At 42.0% G+C, this 21,032-nt stretch overlaps 1 protein-coding gene across 3 annotated transcripts in view; it reads left to right on the forward strand.

The window, feature by feature from the left end:
* Positions 1-6,185: 6,185 nt before the first annotated feature.
* LOC124045026 (metabotropic glutamate receptor 7-like) overlaps positions 6,186-21,032 on the forward strand; it is a 125,478-nt gene continuing 110,631 nt past the window's right edge. For all 3 annotated transcript variants that reach the window (XM_046364231.1, XM_046364232.1, XM_046364233.1), the window contains exon 1: positions 6,186-7,391. In XM_046364231.1, the coding sequence (XP_046220187.1) occupies positions 6,882-7,391 (510 nt within the window). In that variant the 5' untranslated portion in view covers positions 6,186-6,881. The remainder of the gene's footprint in view (positions 7,392-21,032) is intronic.

Consider the following 21,032-nt stretch of genomic DNA (forward strand, 5'->3'; position numbering starts at 1 on the left):
AATCACAGAGGGTTCCCAGGGGAAGGGGCCCTCTTCCTGGGGTTAGTCAGTGAATTAAATCACTATGCAGGACCCATTTTTCAAAAGTAACCTTTTCGTTGACAGTGTAAGTGCGAGTCTGGATCCATCCACCCGGTCCAAGAAGTGGAATTAGTGTCGTGCATAGACTGCAGTCTCCCAGGTTGTCATTTGTAGGGGCTGTTGCTGCATTTCTCACAGCCCTGCCTGTGTCAGTGTATTCATACTGGAAGAGACCATCTGCCTCTCTTCCCTCTAGTCTCCTCCCTCTCTTCCCTGCTTCAGATCTCCCCAGCAGGCTGTCCTTAACTCTGGTCTGGGTTGAATGGTGTTGCTTTGATTAATACAGATAGCGTTCTCTCACAACTACAGTAGCCAATCTCTTGCTTTATTGGAAGGGATACCATAGACACGTCCAATAGCTATGAGCAGGTGCTGGATATGAAAGTAAAACATTTTGTGGGTGATCTTGTCTTTTATTCCATAACATCAGTCACAAGGATGCATTTAAACCATTGGGTAATGGCAGGTGAAGTTGGATTACTCCTGGACCACAGCTATATTCTGCTGTTCAGAGTTGAGCCTGATTTTTATATTGAATTCTGCTTCTGCCACCAATGCATCTAACTGAGATAAATTCTAAACATGACAGTTGGGCTTGAATTAATCTCTATTGGAAAGAAATTAATCGGAAATGTGTCTGTTCATGCCTGTAACGTCAAAAGGCCATGTTTCAATTACAGTTACATGATAATACCCTTTAATCTCTTAATTGAGCAAAATTGAGACGGCCAAAAATGGACATAATATGCAACTCTGAACCTCACCATTACATTCAGCAACTCTGAGATCCATAATGCGTTGATAGTTAAAGGGTAAATTCCATTTGTAGTTTGAAAGCGTATAATAATGCCAGTGTCACCATTGTTGATGAGCACAGTGCCTCATTTGCTAGTGAGATTACAGAAAAACACATAAATTATTTCCAGTAGGTATCTTGATGCTAATTTGCGAATAAAGGGAGATTAAGATGAGAATGTACAGTTTGTGTGGACTAAGTACTCACGCAACACCCGTTGAGTGTCAAGCTTCCTAAATATTGGGTTGGTTTCTAAGGCATAGATTTAATAAAGCTAAAAGTAATCCCAATTCTGGTTTAGTTGTTTAAAAATAATTACATTTAAGATTTTCAACATGCAATTGAATGGTTAAAGCTGCAATCAGGAGTTGAAACAATAACAAAGTGTTTTCCCCAACCCTGTTTCCCTGCTGGAGAAATGTGACCACTCTCAAAGGACTGACCATCCAGGCTCTGATCAGGCCCTACACCCAAACAAGGGCACTGCGTTCATCCACCTCTGGCCTGCTCGCCTCCCTACCACTGAGGAAGTACAGCTCCCGCTCAGCCCAGTCAAAACTGTTCGCTGCTCTGGCCCCCCAATGGTGGAACAAACTCCCTCACGACGCCAGGACAGCGGAGTCAATCACCACCTTCCGGAGACACCTGAAACCCCACCTCTTTAAGGAATACCTAGGATAGGATAAGTAATCCCTCTCACCCCCCCCCCTTTAAGATTTAGATGCACTATTGTAAAGTGACTGTTCCACTGGATGTCATAAGGTGAATGCACCAATTTGTAAGTCGCTCTGGATAAGAGCGTCTGCTAAATGACTTAAATGTAAAAATGTAAATGATATCAAAATAGTAGTTTTAACCATGTTGAGGCTAGTGTTTACATCATTTACAAACATTGGAGTAAATCAAGCCTCTCATTCTAAAATGATCCACCGAAATTGTTGCAACACTTATTACTAGCCTGTTCAACCTCTCTTTCATATGTGGGGGGGGGCGGCAGCGTAGCCTAGTGGTTAGAGCGTTGGACTAGTAACCGGAAGGTTGCGAGTTCAAACCCCCGAGCTGACAAGGTACAAATCTGTCGTTCTGCCCCTGAACAGGCAGTTTACCCACTGTTCCCAGGCCGTCATTGAAAATAAGAATATGTTCTTAACTGACTTGCCTGGTTAAATAAAGGTAAAAAAAAAAAAATGTCATTTACAAAATAGCCTCCAACACTCTACTCAGAAGATTGGATGCAGTCTATCACAGTGCCATCCGTTTTGTCACCAAAGCCCCATATACCACCCAACACTGCGACCTGTATGCTCTCCTTGGCTGGCTCTCGCTTCTTATTTGTCGCCAAACCCTAGGCTAGGTAAAGCCCTGCCTTATCTCAGCTCACTGGTCATCATAGCAGCACCCACCTGTAGCATGCACTCCAGCAGGTATATTTCACTGGTCACCCCCAAAGACAATTCCTCCTTTGTCCTCCTTTCCTTCCAGTTCTTTGCTGCCAATGACTGGAACGAACTGCAAAAATCACTGAAGCTGGAGACTCATATCTCCCTCACTAACTTTAAGCACCAGCTGTCAGAGCAGCTCACAGATCACTGCACCTGTACATAGCCCATCTGTAAATAGCCCGTCCATCTACCTCATCATATTGTTATTTATTTATTTATTTTGCTTCTTTGTACCCCAGTATCTCTACTTACACATTTATCTTCTGCACATCTATCACTCCAGTGGTTAATTGTTATATTGCAATTATTTCGCCACTATAGCCTATTTATTGCCTTACCTCCCTTATCCTACCTCATTTTCACAAACTGTATATAGACTTTTTCTATTGTATTATTGAGTATGTTTGTTTATTCCATGTGTAACTCTGTGTTGTTGTTTGTGTCGCACTGCTTTGCTTTATCTTGGCCAGGTCGCAGTGTAAATGAGAACTTGCTCTCAACTAGCCTACCTGGTTAAATAAAGGTGGAAAAACAATGTTGAGGCATTTATAAATTATTTTCTTCAAGAATCAATGGGTACATATCATCCATTTATAAGTCCACAATGTATGTAGCAACTGCAGAATGCTTCCTTTAAAATGTTTTCAACAGCATATCTATGACTGATTGTTATTTTAAGCCAGGTGTCAGAGTCTAGGTGATGTGGGTAAGGCGGAGTCAGGCGCAGGACACAGAGATGAGTAATAATAGTAACTTTACTCAAAAATAATCTTCCAACAAGGAGAACAAAAATCCAGAATCACATTAATGAGACAACTGACAACAATAAACACACAACAAAACCATGATGGCTCCAGAGGATTAAATAGGGAAATAATTCAAACGTAATGAGAACCAGGTGTGTACAACACAGACAAAACAAATGGAAAAAGAAATGTAGATCGGTGGAGGCTAAAAAACCAGCGAACTCGGAGAGGCACCAACTTCAGCGGAAGTCGTGACACCAGGTCCATGAAACCGAATTATTATACTATTGATTAAAATAGTCCGGTTGATAATTATGGCCCCCTGAATGAGACATCAGCTCCTCTAAGTAATGCTAATTTAACCATTCTCCTTTTTCTTTCAAATGCAATGATAAATATGAAAATAAAAGCTTCCAAATGAAACAAACCACTCTGTAATGGTGAAAACCATGTCTTTTTACATGGCTTCACAAACCATATCCCTGTCCATGAATGGTATACATTATACTCAGTAGTGCTGAATGTCGGCCTCAGCTGAACTCCCTTAATTTAACGCATAGATTTCCCTTTGTACTTCCTAATTTTTGCAATTTGTTTGCCATGCATCCTTGATAAAAAATAGCCTTTATTCCAATGCATTAGATTTATCATTGTTACATTTTGTCAGTCATCTGTTTAGAGCGCTCATTGCTTTGTTTTCAGGTGCACGCTGGGACACAAGAAGTAGACCATTTATTTAGCTTTACTATTTTCAATCAATATGTGTTTTCTTTCCTGTATCAGCTGATGATGGTCGACAATATCACCAGACCACTAGCCTACAGCTAGACACTAGTGCGCATCCACTCCATCCAACAAGTTGACTCTTTCGTTAGAAGCATTCGATTGTGCAGTTGCATAGGCCTACATTATTTATAATTTGTGTGCCCATGAAAACGTTTTCAAGGCGAAACATAATGAAATGTTACATAGGCATGGTTACACTTAGTGCATTTCCCGAGATATCCAAGATCCAGGATTCAGAACATTGAACTTAAACCCTGTAGGAATCCTGGATCTTGGATATCTAGGGAAATGCACCAAGTTCAATTTTCTTATTCAATTGTTAATCCATTTCATAAACATGTAAATCATGTAAGAACATTATATAGTGTTTTATGACCCAGGATCTATGAAAACTCCAATCATATAATGTTCACAATGCCTTTATCAATGATTTGTCTGTTTATAATCGGTGGTTGTGTGATGACAGCATATAACTTTTAACATTGATATCTTTAATGGCGCTTTCAATAGAATTGGGACCTCGAGTCAAATAATTCCTTTGATTTTCAGTTCGGAAAGTCAGAGTCAGTGATTTCCGAGTTCCAAGTTGTTTTGAATGCGGCATAAGCAGCTTTATCTGAAGCCTGGGTGTATTCATGTGTGTAAAACTGCCTCGGCTGAGAGGGTAGGCTACCGGCAGTGGTGTAGCATTACTTTTTTCACTGCGACCAGCAATCGGAGTTTACCCACGTATTTGTATGTTTTTACCACATTAGGCTACCACACTATATCACCAGCTACCGGTAGGCCTATAAACTGAGGTTGATTAGGTTGACCAATGTTTTTTTCTGAGACAGTTTCAGCCCCATTTCATGTGTCCGGACATTCCAGGCTACAAAAAGGTACAGTTGTCAGCAAGCCGCAATCGTCAAATTGAATTAGGCACACTTTTTGGTGTTTTATAACAGTTGTTCATTTCCATTAATAAAATGGAGCAAGTGCACATGCAGTGAGTGCACTGTCTGGATGCTGTAATTATTTTGGAGTGGACGAACATGCACAAGTAGCCTACTTTTGAAGTGAGTTGTTTGACAATCAGATAATAAAAGGTAATTCATTTGTATTTTTATTGTTTAAATGACATCTTTACTATTAGGCCTGTAAAAATGTTTTGTGGCACCCAATAGAGACCCCGCATGTCACGGTGTAATTCGCACTCTGCATTTCGTCCAAGGATATAGGCTTAATCTATGTACGTGAAACCAGCCGCTAGAGTTTAAATTGTTTCGGTGCTGCTAGCTTTTAGGTGGTAGGCTATAGGATATTATAACCCAGGGTGTAGTTATGCCTCACTACCGGTGTCACAGCATGGGGGGATGGCAAAGAAGAATTAGAAAGTGTCTTGTGGAGAAGGGGTTGCCAGGGCGACCAGTTGGCACCCTTCAAAAATGTCTGTGTTCAATGCTCTGTCTCTCTGACATTTCCTTTGCAGGGGGGTAGGCATTCATGTTTGGTAGGCTAACATTTCGTGTGCTCTGAGCAATAAATATTGGATACATCAAAATATCTGAGTTCTTGTTTTAAATTGTACAAACAGGCCGCTTATTATAAAATAAGCTTATATCTTAGAATAGTTCACATTGTAGGCTAATCACGAGGTTGGATCGACTTCCTGTCGTGTACTATAGCCTATTCGTGAAAGTCTACATAATCAGCACTGTCAAATGATTTACAAAATCTCCCAGATGAACTGTATATTATCGTGTCCATTTGAGATATGTTTTAAGCAAATGTATAGTTAGGTGGGTGGAGTGTGTGAGTGCGTGTGTGTAATGAGAGGGAGAGTGACTGGAGAGTGGAGAAAGGGAGGGAGACGAGAGGCGAGGGAGAAAAAGAGAGATTTTGGATTTCAACGGACCCCCGAACGAATGCGTGATGTACAAAGGGCTGCTCCTTTGCTCAGTGCGCACCGATGACGATAATGTGAAGAAGGCAAAATAACGAAGGAGCTTACATGCAATCAGAGGGATACAATAACAACTGTGGTTTACAACTGTGGTTGACTGAGAAATGTAAAGACGAAGCACTGACAGAGAGGAGTTGACACACTTTCCCAAACCTCGAAAATATGACTTTCTACAGGTAACCGTTATCGCTGGAAACCTTGTTGAAAAGTGATTCACCTCGGGAGGGGGTGGGGGGAGGGGGGAGGGGGTCAAGCAGCTTGAATGACGTCTCAGGGAAAGCGGGTGAAAACTAATCGTGCATGGTGAGTCCATCTGTGAGTCATTCATTTCTCTTACTTGTATACTATATGATTTTTTTTGGTAGGGGGGGGGGCGAAGGAGAAGGAAATAAAGAAGTAGAGATTGTTTGTTTGCATTTTCGTCCAGTTCGAAGAGTCTGAATGCCCACCAACGGTAGGCGTTTCATTTGGGGAGATATTTTGTGATGATATGGACTCCGGGTCGACCGACACGCAGCAGGCAGATCGTAGCGGACACGCCAGATCCGTCACTGCGCTCATGTGAAGTTTAGCTCTGCGAAAAGGATGTCACCCAGTTCTGCTGGATCTAAAATCAAAGAGCATTTTTAAAGGCTGTTTGATCTGTTCGGTATTTTAATTCTATGAAAGATATATTAGGATTTTTCTCAGTTTTGATCGGATCCCTTTTTATTTTACTGTGAACCTACTCATCTAGGTGTTGCTTTGAGTGATAGCCTACTGTCATTTATATTTTTTTGGCGTAAACTCTTTTATTAATGTTTTCTCAGATAAATGGATGTCAATTACCTCGTTTTGCTGAGCGATTTGAATCCCTGTCCGTTTTTTTTCTATTCAACAAGCTAAGCGAGCACTGGTAATCCAGCGATGGGCGCAGTTTGCCTGAGTAGGAACCGAATGCGTCTCGATTTTTTAAATGCAGCTTGTTGAATCTCCACGTAGGTAATAGGAATGGGCTCGTATTGACAAACTTTACAGCCATTTGGGTGGTAACAGGCGGTTTACAGCTTCCCTTTCCCTAAAACTAACTCAGCTGTCAGAGGATCATGGCTCGTTACGGTTTCGGACTGAAACAGAACCCTCGCTTTCTATGGATAGTGTTTTGTTTGATGAGAACGTTGTTGGATTTCGCGCGGTCGCAGGAAGTTTACGCACCCCATTCTATCAGAATTGAGGGCCATTTGACCCTGGGTGGTCTCTTCCCCGTGCACACCAGAGGGACCGACGGCGTGCCTTGTGGAGATATCAAAAAGGAGAACGGGATCCATCGGCTTGAGGCCATGCTGTATGCTCTGGATCAAATCAACCTCGACGATCAACTTTTACCCAACATCACCCTAGGCGCCCGGGTGCTAGACACTTGTTCGAGAGATACATATGCGCTGGAACAATCATTAACTTTCGTTCAGGCTTTGATACAGAAGGACACTTCGGATGTGAGGTGCACCAATGGAGAACCGCCGTTGTTCGTCAAGCCCGAGAAAGTGGTTGGAGTCATTGGCGCCTCGGCAAGTTCTGTATCGATTATGGTCGCCAACATTTTGCGCCTCTTTCAGGTGAGTAACCTCTGAAAATTCCCCCATACTGTATGCCTATTTTTAAAACAACATGTGTAAGCTAGTCCTATTTTATTAGGTGTCTTAGGCTGTAAAAGAAAACACATATCTACAGTATTTGTTGGCCTCATTGCATTATGAGAAAAGGTTGAGAGACAGTTTGAGTGGGCTGTTGCGCTTCCCTGGTGGTGCTGAAAGAACAGCTCCTGCTGCCCCCCCCCCTCCCACCCCAGCTGTGTACACATGACTGTAAGTCGCTTTGGATAAAAGCGTCTGCTAAATGGCATATATTATTATTATTATTATTAGTGCTAGGGCAACAAAAAAAAAACGTGCACATGGGGGGCAGGAGGCCACAGGAACGAGTTTGCGAAATTCTGCTCTTTCCCTCCTTCTCCTTCAATCTCCCGTTGCCTTTCTTCAAGGTGGATTAAATGTTGCCTGGCTGGCAACCCAGTCTGAAAGATCTGATAGAATGGTTGTTTTTATTGGGGATTTTCAAATGAATCCCTTTACATATTTTACAAATTTGGATTAAACTTTTATTTTTGAGGCAAAAATATGTCTGTTTTGAGTGTCTGTTGTCAGCTACGTCACTGATGGCTTGTCAGCTCTGTCACTGATGGCTTGTCAGCTCTGTCACTGATGGCTTGTCAGCTACGTCAGTGATGGCTTGTCAGCTCTGTCACTGATGGCTTGTCAGCTCTGTCACTGATGGCTTGTCAGCTCTGTCACTGATGGCTTGTCAGCTCTGTCACTGATGGCTTGTCAGCTCTGTCACTGATGGCTTGTCAGCTCTGTCACTGATGGCTTGTCAGCTCTGTCACTGATGGCTTGTCAGCTCTGTCACTGATGGCTTGTCAGCTCTGTCACTGATGGCTTGTCAGTGGCTTGTCAGCAGTGGCTTGTCAGCTCTGATGGCTTGTCAGCTCTGTCACTGATGGCTTGTCAGCTCTGTCACTGATGGCTTGTCAGCTCTGTCACTGATGGCTTGTCAGCTCTGTCACTGATGGCTTGTCAGCTCTGTCACTGATGGCTTGTCAGCTACGTCAGTGGCTTGTCAGCTACGTCAGTGGCTTGTCAGCTCTGTCACTGATGGCTTGTCAGCTCTGTCACTGATGGCTTGTCAGCTCTGTCACTGATGGCTTGTCAGCTACGTCAGTGGCTTGTCAGCTCTGTCACTGATGGCTTGTCAGCTACGTCAGTGGCTTGTCAGCTACGTCAGTGGCTTGTCAGCTCTGTCACTGATGGCTTGTCAGCTACGTCAGTGGCTTGTCAGCTCTGTCACTGATGGCTTGTCAGCTTCGTCAGTGGCTTGTCAGCTCTGTCACTGATGGCTTGTCAGCTACGTCAGTGGCTTGTCAGCTCTGTCACTGATGGCTTGTCAGCTTCGTCAGTGGCTTGTCAGCTCTGTCACTGATGGCTTGTCAGCTTCGTCAGTGGCTTGTCAGCTCTGTCACTGATGGCTTGTCAGCTTCGTCAGTGGCTTGTCAGCTCTGTCACTGATGGCTTGTCAGCTTCGTCAGTGGCTTGTCAGCTCTGTCACTGATGGCTTGTCAGCTTCGTCAGTGGCTTGTCAGCCCTGTCACTGATGGCTTGTCAGCTTCGTCAGTGGCTTGTCAGCTCTGTCACTGATGGCTTGTCAGCTTCGTCAGTGGCTTGTCAGCTCTGTCACTGATGGCTTGTCAGCTCTGTCACTGATGGCTTGTCAGCTCTGTCACTGATGGCTTGTCAGCTCTGTCACTGATGGCTTGTCAGCTCTGTCACTGATGGCTTGTCAGCTCTGTCACTGATGGCTTGTCAGCTCTGTCACTGATGGCTTGTCAGCTACGTCAGTGGCTTGTCAGCTACATCAGTGGCTTGTCAGCTACATCAGTGGCTTGTCAGCTCTGTCACTGATGGCTAACCTCCTGAAGATCAATCTTTTTCTGAATCACTGTATTGCAAAATATAATATTTGCTATATAAATGTTTTATGTTCGAAATCTAGAAAGAAAATGCCAAAATATTCATAGAACATTTAATAGTGCTGTAAAACAAAGAAAAATGGGTTTGGATATTTGTATGAAGAACAATAATAATGTAATGTTATAATTACACATTAAAGGCCTTTTAAACACTTGTTGGCCAATAAATGTATAAGTTAAATGATTTTTATGGTGTCTGAGAGAGTTGACATAAATCCAGTTAGTTGCATGTTATATACAGTGCCAGTCAAAAATGTGGACACACCTATTCATTCAAGGGTTTTTCTTTATTTTTACTATTTCTACATTGTAGAATAATAGTGAAGACATCACAACTATGAAATAACACATGCAATCATGTGGTAACCAAAAAAGTGTTTTAAAAAATCTAAATATATTTTATATTTGAGATTCTTCAAAGTAGCTACCCTTTGCCTTGATAACAGCTTTGCGCACTCTTGGAATTCTCTGAACCAGCTTCACCTGGAATGCTATTCCAACAGTCTTGAAGGAGTTCCCCCATATTCTGAGCACTTGCTGGCTGCTTTTTCTTCACTCCGCAGCCCAACTCATCCCAAACATCTCAATTGGGTTGAGGTCAGGTGATTGTGGAGGCCAGGTCATCTGATGTAGCACTCCATTACTCTCCTTCTTGGTCAAATAGACCTTACACAGCCTGGAGGTGTTTTGGGTCCTTGTTCTGTTGAAAACATATGACAGTACCACTAAACGAAAAACCAGATGGGATGGCGTATCACTGCAGAATGCTGTGGCAGCCATGCTAGTTAAGTGTGCCTTGAATTCTAAATAAATCACAGACAGTGTCACCAGCAAAGCACCCCCACACCATCATATCTCCTCCTCCATGCTTCATGGTGGGAACCACACATACAAAGATCATCCATTCACCTACTCTGCGTCTCACAAAGACACGGCGGTTGGAACCAACAATCTCAAATTTGGACTCATCAGACCATAGGACAGATTTCCACCAGTCTAATGTCTATTGCTTGTGTTTCTTGGCCCAAGCAAGTCTCTTCTTATTATTGGTGTTCTTTAGTAGTGGTTTCTTTGCAAAAATTCAAACATGAAGGTCTGATTCACGCAGTCTCATCTGAACAGTTGATGTTGAGATGTGTCTGTTACTTGAACTGTGTGAAGCATTTATTTGGACTGCAATTTCTGAGGCTGATAACTCCAATGAACTTATCCTCATCAGCAGAGATAACTCTGGGTCTTCCATTACTCTGGCGGTCCTCATGAGAGCCAGTTTCATTATAGCACTTGATGATATTTGCGACTACACTTGAAGAAACTTTCAAAGATCTTGACATTTTCTGGATTGACTTACCTTCGTGTCTTAAAGTAATGATGGACTGTAGTTTCTCTTTGCTTATTTGAGCTGTTCTTGCCATAATATGGACTTGGTATTTTACCAAATAGGGCTATCTTCTGTATACCACCCTACCTTGTCACAACACAACTGATTGGCTCCAATGCATTAAGAAGGAAAGAAATTCCACAAATGAACTTTTAACAAGGTACACCTGTTAATTGAAATTAATTCCAGGTAAATACCTCATGAAGCTGGTTGAGAGAATTCCAAGAGTGTGCAAAGCTGTCATCAACGCGAAGGGTGGCTTCTTTGAAGAATTTCAAATATAAAACATTTTGATTTGTTTTGGGTAACTACATGATTCCATATGTGTTATTTCATAGTTTTGATGTCTTCACAATTATTCTACAATGTAGAAAATAGTAAAAATGCAGAAACACAGTGGAATGAGTAGGTGTGTCCAAACTTTTGACTGGTACTGTATATGCTCTCTTTTTAGCTGGTTCTTTGTCGAATTTTGAGCCGCAGTCATACAAAATCATGTGTTTCTCCACTCCGAGGATTAATCCACGGATAAAAAGGGAAAGATAATTTGTTTTAAGTTAGCAATCTTTAATTCATCTCACCTAGTTTGTCTTTCAAGCATCCACATGGATTTGTCTCTTCCCTTTATCAAATAAGGGAATTTGCAGTGCATGGAGCATCTCAAATAGAACCATGTTCTATTTTAATGCTTGGCTATGCAGACGCTCGGTCACGTACAGTAAACGAGCGGTGTGGGTGAGATGATTGAATAACATGTATGTGTACATTTATTTTGCAATGCTCGCATACGCAATGTTGCCGGTGAGGTTTCCATGTCAGACTAACATGCTGAATAGACACAGGCGTTCGTCTGCGTGCGCCAATGCGCACATGTTATCTTTGCAAAATAACTATTTTGGATGAAGCAGTTGTTAGCTAGAATGCTAACACTCATTGATATAAACTCAGCAAAAAAGAAACGTTCCTTTTTCAAGACCCTGTCTTTCAAATATAATTAATAAAAATCCAAATAACATCACAGATCTTCATTGTAAAGGGTTTAAACACTGTTTCCCATGCTTTTTCAATGAACCATAAACAGTGAATGAACATGCACTTGTGGAACGGTTGTTCAAACACTAACAGCTTACAGACGGTAGGCAATTAAGGTCACAGTTATGAAAACGTAGGACATTAAAGAGGCCTTTCTACTGACTCTAAAAAGCACCAAAAGAAAGATGCCCAGGGTCCCTGCTCATCTGCGTGAACGTGCCTTAGGCATGGTGCAAGGAGGCATGAGGACTGCAGATGTGGCAAGGGCAATAAATTGCAATGTCTGTAATGTGAGACCCCTAAGACAGTGCTACAGGGAGACAGAACGGACAGCTGATCGTCCTCGCAGTGGCAGACCACGTGTAACAACACCTGCACAGGATCGGTACATCCGAGCATCACACCTACGTGTGATACAGGATGGCAACAACAACTGCCCGAGTTACACCAGGAACGCACAATCCCTCCATCAGTGCTCAGACTGTCCGCAATAGGCTGAGAGAGGCTGGACTGAGGGCTTGTAGGCCTGTTGTAAGGCAGGTCCTCACCAGACATCACCGGCAACAACGTCGCCTATGGGCACAAACCCACCATCACTGGACCAGACAGGACTGGCAAAAAGTGCTCTTCACTGACGAGTTGCGGTTTTGTTTCACCAGGGGTGATGGTCCGATTCGCATTTATCGTGGAAGGAATGAGCGTTACACCGAGGCCTGTACTCTGGAATGATATCAATTTGGAGGTGGAGGGTCCGTCATGGTCTGAGGCGGTGTGTCACAGCATCATCGGACTGAGCTTGTTATCATTGCAGGCTATCTCAATGCTGTGCGTTACAGGGAAGACATCCATCTTCCTTCATGTGGTACCCTTCCTGCAGGCTCATCCTGACATGACCCTCCAGCATGACAATGCCACCAGCCATACTGCTCGTTCTGTGCGTGATTTCCTGCAAGACAGGAATGCCAATGCTCTGCCATGGCCAGCGAAGAGATGGATCTCAATCCCATTGAGCACGTCTGGGACCTGTTGGATCAGAGCATGAGTGCTGGGGCCATTCTCCCCAGAAATGTCCAGGAACTTGCAAGTGCCTTGGTGGAAGAGTGGGGTAACATCTCACAGCAAGAACTGGTAAATCTGGTGCAGTCCATGAGGAGGAAATGCACTGCAGTACTTAATGCAGCTGGTGGTGACTGTCACCAGATGCTGACTGTTACTTTTGATTTTGACCCCCCCTTTGTTCAGGGACACATTATTCAATTTATGTTAGTCACTTGTCTGTGGAACTAGTTCAGTTTATGTCTCAGTTGTTGAATCTTGTTATATTCATACAAATATTTACACATGTTAAATTTGCTGAAAATAAATGCAGTTGACTGTGAGAGGACATTTCTTTTTAGGTTGTAGCAAAAGCTAGCCAAAGAGCCATTTTACTGGTTGAAGTTAGTGGTTTTTTTTGTAAAAAGCAGTTGATTTGCAATGACACAAACATTACATTAAGCAGAACGTTCATAGGAGCCTTAAAATCCAATTATAATCCAATAGTAGTGTGAAATGCACACATAAGCAATATGTAAATGGAGGCTTTTTTTGCTGGCATTCTATAAGAACTCCCCCTTGTTCTGCCACCTACTTGCGCACATTGCCCTCATGCGGCAATGTTGGCAAACACAGAAAGGGGTCTTTAGGCAACTCAGTTATGATTATTCTTTATATGCATATTTTTGTGGAACAGTTTCATTTCAATAAGTATGTTTTTGTTTCTTAAAATCATTGTCACGTGGTTAATCATAAAAATCAGAATTAAAAATTATGCACATCTATAAGTTACAATTATAGTATATATAAGCACATCTATAAGTTACAAACTAAGGGAGAGCACCACCCTCTGCCATATGGACACATTGATAGTCTACACTGTGATCCATTGGCGGCTGAAGAAATGAGTACATGGAACTCCGAAATAGCCTGTAGGCCAATGCAGCAGTAGGCCTATAACTTCCATTGTCAACTAACCTAACTAAAATACATAGCCCTAAAGCTGATAAAAATAAAAACTGTAGAAAATATCCGGATGAAAATCCTGGATCTTTCAAATAACATGAATCTCTCTACTCTGTCTGCCTAGAGTTCCCCAAACCAGTGAGCTAGGGACAGACAGCTGTTTTTATTACGTTTCCACTGGATATATAGTGCATTAGGAAAGTATTTAGACTCCTTTTACTTTCTCCACAGTTTGTTACATTACGGCATTATTCTAAAATTGATTAATTGCCCCCCCCCCTCTCAATCTACACACAATACCCCATAATGACAAAGCAAAAACTGTTTTTTAGATTTAAAAAAATAACTATAACATTTACATAAGTATTCAGACATTACTCAGTACTTTATTGAAGTAGCTTTGGCAGTGATTACAGCCTCAAGTCTTCTTGGGTATGATGCTCTAAGTTTGGCACATCTGTATATTTGGGGAGTTTCTCCCATTGTTCGCTGCAGATCCTCTCAAGCTCTGTTAGGTTGGATGGGAGCGTTGCTGCACAGCTATTTTCAGGTCTCTCCAGAGATGTTCGATCGTGTTCAAGTTCAGACTCTGGCTGGGCTGCTCAAGGACATTCAGAGACTTGTCCTGAAGCCACTCCTGTTTTGTCTTGGCTGTGTGCTTAGGGTTGTTGTCCTGTTGGAAGGTGAACCTTCACCCCAGTCTGAAGTCCTGAGCCCCTGGAGCATGTTTTCATCAAGTATCTCACTGTACTTTGCTCTGTTCCTTTTTGCCTTGATCCTGACTATTCTCCCAGTACCTGCCGCTGAAAAACATCCCCACGGCATGATGCTGCCACCACCATGCTTCACCATAGGGATGGTGCCAGTTTTCCTCCAGATGTGACACTTGGCATTCATGCCAAAGAGTTCAATCTTGGTTCCATCAGACCAGATATTCCTGTTTCTCATTTTCTGAGAGTCTTTAGCTGCCTTTTGGCAAACCCCAAGCGGGTTGTCATGTGCCTTTTACTGAGAAGTGGTTTCCGTCCAGTCACTCTAAGCCTGATTGGTGGAGTGCTGCCAGATGGGACAACCTTCTGGATGGTTATCCCATCTCCACAGAGGAACTCACCTCCCTGACCAAGGCCCTTCTCCCCCGATTGCTCAGTTTGGCCAGGCGACCAGCTCTAGGAAGAGTCTTGGTGGTTCCAAACTTCTTCCATTTAAGAATTATGGAGATGACTGTGTTCTTGGGGACCTTCAATGCTGCAGAAATGTTTTGGTACCCTTCCCCAGATCTGTGTCTCTACACAATCCTCTCTCTGAGCTCTACGGACAATTCCTTCGTCCTCATGGCTTGGTTTTTGCTCTGACATGCACTGCCAACTGTGGGACCTTATATAGACAGGCGTGTACATTTCCAAATAATTTCCAATCAATTGAATTTATCACAGGTGAACTCCAATCAAGTTGTAGAAACATCTCAAGGATGTTCAATGGAAACAGGATGCACTTGAGCTCAATTTTTGAGTCTCATTGAAAAGGCTCTGGTACTTACAGTATATAAATAAGGTATTTCTGTTTTGTATTTATAATAAATTAGCAAATATGTCTAAAAACCTTTGTTTTTATGGGGTATTGTGTTTAGATTGCTGAGGATTTTTTACTTATATAATCCATTTTAGAATAAGGCTGTAACGTGAAAAAATGTGGAAAAAGTCAAGTGGTCTGATGCTTTCCGAACGCACTGTGGGATCATTACATCTTTATTTGTTTTTCATGGTGATTATGGTGGCCGGGAGAGTGTTGGAAAGATTTTTCAAATACTGTGAAGAACTATTATTATTTGCAAAATATGTTAAAAAAAAAAAAAAAAAAAAAAAAAAAAAAATCATAATAATTACTTTGTTGACTTACTGTGTGAGGTGAAGAAAAATGACAGAGAAGCTGAGATTATTAGTGGTGGATGTGGTGACTTTAAGACAATCAGAATTCAGACATCCCAAATGAGAAGTATCCTCCATATGCATGCGGCAGACCAGGTACGACCTACTTCTATGCGTGCTCTCCTTCTGGATGTTCCTCTCGAGAAATCACACCCATTATCATTGCTCACATGGAGCACTCCAAACAAAAGACAATGAAAACAATTGACACAGCTTGTAAATGATGGTTATGAAATGAACCAAAACGTGTTTCTCACGAGTGTAGCAGGTTGTGAACTCTGCAAACATCATTTCCACTCCAATAATGAGAAAATAGGATAAATTACCATAATTAAAACATGCATTAACAGATATGAATGTAACCAAATGACGGAGGATTAACTGTGCATCCACTAGGCCTACTGGTCACATACAGTGCCAGTCAAGTCTGGACACACCTACTCATTCAAGGGATTTTCTGTATTCTACATTGTAGAATAATAGTGAAGACATCAAAACTATGAAATAACACATATGGAATCACTTAGTAACCAAAAAAAGTGTTAAACTAATCAAAATAAATTGTATGTTTGAGATTCTTCAAAGTAGCCACCCTTTGCCTTGATGACAGCTTTGCACACTCTTGATAATGAGACACAGTGACCACAGTAGAATGTTTAAGTGTTCCTCATAGGCCTGCGTACCTCTTGTTGAGAAAGTCAGCAGCAGAACACACTGACAGTAGGCTCACTGTTAGTACTGCAGTGGAATGAGGCACCCTGCAGAGCTGCAAAACAGCAAATGAATTATTAAAAACGCATGTTTAGAGCAAAATATGCAATTATTTAAAATAGTGTGCATACATTTGCCATAGTACAAGCCAACATCTAAGCAAGTTCTCTCATTTGAAGATATAAGATGTGCTGTTCGGAAGGCCAAGTAGAAAACATGAGTTTTAGTGTTTGTGTTATTGACTTGTGGTTAAACATTGACTTACTATCAATGCTATTATTGTATGTTTTCCAAAATCAATTAAACCAAGCACAGGCAAGCACACTAAGTAGCTGTTTAATAGAGACTGAAGCCATCAAAGTACTTACCATGCTGCTTTATGAAAGGCCCAACCACATTAGCGCACACACACGCACACACACACACACATTATTACCCCCTTTTCTTAACACCAAGTCCAATCTTTACCAGACCACTCCAGTCATGCTGGTCTCAGGAGCTTTGTGGCTGTCAGGTGGACATGCTTGTTGATGGTTCCAATATCTTTAGGGTAAATTCCCTCTTCCATTATCAATGGAAGATTACAAATCAGGATTCTCCTTAGAGTGAAGGCATCCCAAGGACTATAATTGTCATGCCTTTCCCAAATGCAAGTGATTATGTCTAAAATATGTTCCTTGAGTATAGCATTAAAACTAATCCACATAGTAGAAAGGTTTTTGAGTTATCATGGGATTTGTCGACCCATAAAAGATTCCTTGGGGAAAGAAAGGATACATCAATAAGTCCCTAATTCCGTTATCTCAGGTGCTCCAGTGTCTGTCTGTGTGTCAGGCTGAGCAGTGTAGGTGGGGTGTGTGCTGTGGCATCAGCGTAGTAATCAGGCTCGGGGAATCAGTGGGTTGACACAGGCGCCGTCACATAGCTCCTCTTCCTCCGTTTGCTCAGGCAATCACTCTGCATTTATGCTAATTCTCCCCACTGCACCGCGCTGGCTGCCATCATATAGCTGTCTATGTTGAGCCCCACAGTCAAACCCTACACAAATCCTCAGGAGGAAAGATTAGTTTAAATGTCTCGATTTCCTAACCGATTTCAATATTGAGACAGCACAGTCTCCTCTAAGTTTTTCTCTTTCTCTCCCACTTAGATATGTTCTTGTCTTGATGATCATATTGATAGTACACATTGATTAAGTAGAATCCCAGTGGGAGTCAATAGAATCCGGGTATGATAGCTCCCTGCTCATTTACACTCATCACTGCAACTGATTCATTTGTGATAGCAATTACAAGTTTCACAAAATGTTTTCAAATCCAATCCATCAAGTGGAGAATTAATTTAGTCAAACGCTGAATGAAACACCTGTTCCGTTGTGATAGAAAAGGTAAAGTGGAATTTCTTCTGTTAAAAATCGGGATTAACGGCTCCATACTTTATCAGACAAGCCGTGCCCGATTTCATTTTCTTTTCATTGTCAATAATAGAGCGGATGAAGATGTCTGTGGTTGAACAACTGGAGTTGAGGTGCTACCTAAATTGAGTAGACAATACGTCCCAACAGAAGGTGAGATCCTCTTCATATAAATGTAACCTTTTTTATTTGATGAAGGTTAAAACATTGTGATGTATCAGTCAGATCTTTGTCATATTCTCTTCAACTCCAGTCAGTGCACAATCCGAGAAATTCTGGAATGTTCTCTCTGTCCTCAATATAACTATGGACAGAGTCAGAGGGGTCAGTCATCTTCTCAGAGCAGTGCATCCGTGTTGTGGTCCTTCAGTGAGGATTTCAGTGGACGTCACCATATACTGTATGTAACACAGCACAGTTCATCTCCCCCTGTGATAAATAGACCAGCAGGGAAGTTAAATACAGATTGTTGCTTTCATTGCCAGACAATACATATCACTGCTGTCTTTTCAAGGTGTGAGTGGCCGCTGAACTGTTAATGCTGGGAAATTGACACGGGATAGATTTTTCAGAGGGCCCACGAGTGTTGATCAATACTGTTGCCAGGGTGAGGCTGATTTTCTCCGAAGATGTTTTCATTTCCCTGTTCTTTCACACAGCACTATAGAAATGAGAAACAACAATTACACAAAACACTTCAATTATTACAGATTGTTCAAACAAATGAGTTGTTGTTCTCGACCTCTGAGAGATCATCTTTTAGTATTTCATTGTTCTGTGTTTTCCAAGCATTCTCCCACGTTTGAGGAAGGCCTCTTCCTCAGCCTAAAATCCTTAGTGTCCATTAGCAACTATTGGCCCATGGAATGAATAGTGAAATAAATATATATATATATATATATAAGTTGAAATCGGAAGCTTACCTACACCTTAGCCAAATACATTTAAACTCAGCTTTTCACAATTCCTGACATTTAATCCCAGTAAAAACTCCCTGGCTTGGGTCAGTTAGGATCAGCACTTTATTTTAAGAATGTGAAATGTCAGAAAAATAGGAGAGAGAATTATTTACTTCAGCTTTTATTTCTTTCATCACATTCCCAGTGGGTCAGAAGTGTACATACACTCAATTAGTATTTGTTAGCATTGCCTTTAAATTGTTTAACTTGGGTCAAATGTTTCGGGTAGCCTTCCACAAGCTTCCCACAATAAATTGGGTGAATTTTGTCCTGTTCCTCCTGACAGAGCTGGTGTAACTGAGTCAGGTTTGTAGGCCTCCTTACTCGCACACGCTTTTTCAGTTCTGCCCACAAATTGTATCTAGGATTGAGGTCAGGGCTTTGTGATGGCCACTCCATTACCTTGACTTTGTTGTCCTTAAGCCATTTTGCCACAACTTTGGAAGTATGCTTGGGGTCATTGTCCATTTGGAAGACCCATTTGTGACCAAGCTTTAACTTCCTGATTGATGTCTTGAGATGTTGCTTCAGTTTATCCACATAATTGTCCTCCTCATGACGCCATCTATTTTGTGATGTGCACCAGTCCCCCCTGCAGCAAAGCACCCCAACAACATGATGCTGCCACCCCGGTGCTTCACGGTTGGGATGGTGATCTTCGGCTTGCAAGCATCCCCCTTTTTCCTCCAAACATAAAAATGGTCATTATGGCCAAACAGTTCTATTTTTGTTTCATCAGACCAGAGGACATTTCTCCAAAAAGTACGATCTTTGTCCCCATGTGCAGTTGCAAACCGTAGACTGGCTTTTTTTTATGGCGGTTTTGGAGCAGTGGCTTCTTCCTTGCTGAGCGGCCTTTCAGGTTATGTCGATATAGGATTTGTTTTACTGTGGATATAGATACTTTGTACCTGTTTCCTCCAGCATCTTCACAAGGTCCTTTGCTGTTGTTCTGGGGTTGATTTGCACTTTTCGCACCAAAGTACATTCATCTCTAGGAGACAGAACATGGTATTAGTGGTATGATGGCTGCATTATCCCATGGTGTCTATACTTGCCTACTGTTGTTTGTACAGATGAACGTGATACCTTCAGGCATTTGGAAATTGCTCCCAAGGATGAACCAGACTTGTGGAGGTCTACAATTATTTTTTTGCTGATTTCTTTAGATTTTCCCATGATGTCAAGCAAAGAGGCACTGAGTTTGAAGGTTGGCCTTGAAATACATCCACAGGTACACCTCCAATTGATTCAAATGATGTCAATTAGCCTATCAGAAGCTTCTAAAGCCATGAAATAATTTTCTGGAATTTTCCAAGCTGTTTAAAGGCACAGTCAACTTAGTGTATGTAAACTTCTGACCCACTGGAATTGTGTGTGATACAGTGAATTGTAAGTGAAATAATCTGTCTGTAAACAATTGTTGGAAAAATGACTTATGTCATGCACAAAGTAGATGTCCTAACCGACTTGCCAAAACTATAGTTTGTGAACAAGACATTTGTGGAGTGGTTTAAAAATGAGTTTTAAATTACTCCAACCTAAGTCTATGTAAACTTCCGACTTCAACTGTATATGTTTTGCTGACATCAGGGGATGGCTGCCTGCTATTTCCTGTTTCCTTTCTTTCCCAAAGAGAGAGGTGTAACTTTGTATTGAAATCAGGTGAACTCTGTCTTATCCTTCTGTCAGGGGACTGAGCCCCTGCAGACAAGCTGTCTAGGTGAAGCATTGATGTCCTCTCAGTCTGACCGACATTACTCTGTTTTTGTCTGTCGCCCTTTCCCAAAGAATCATCAGTACGATTGAGGCGAGGTAGATTGAAGCCTGACAGAAAAACGGATCTATTCAGCAGACATCCGAAAGCACTGACACGGACATGTAGGCGAGATGGGTTGTGTAACTGGCACACTAAGCTGTCACGAAATGTCATAGGTTAAATGGGTCTGCTTGTTCTAAACACAGTGGGCCATTTGCACATTCATGCGTGTGACAGCACAGGGTCAATTACTCCCATCTAGAGCACCTTTATTTATGTCTCCAGCGGGTAGAGGTCAACTGTCAAGCATGTGGACACACACACACACACACACTCAGGCACGCAAGAATGTACGCGAACACCAAAACACACATAAAAAATACACACACACACACAGAATATAAAAAGACACAGCTCTTGTGGAACTGTTCCGTGCCAGTGGTTTTGGAGCTTTTTTATTTTCTCTCCAAAGCTAGTCTTGCTAATTGGCTT

Source organism: Oncorhynchus gorbuscha, linkage group LG10 (genome assembly GCF_021184085.1).
Source record: "Oncorhynchus gorbuscha isolate QuinsamMale2020 ecotype Even-year linkage group LG10, OgorEven_v1.0, whole genome shotgun sequence".
In the NCBI taxonomy this organism is placed as follows: Eukaryota; Metazoa; Chordata; class Actinopteri; order Salmoniformes; family Salmonidae; genus Oncorhynchus; species Oncorhynchus gorbuscha.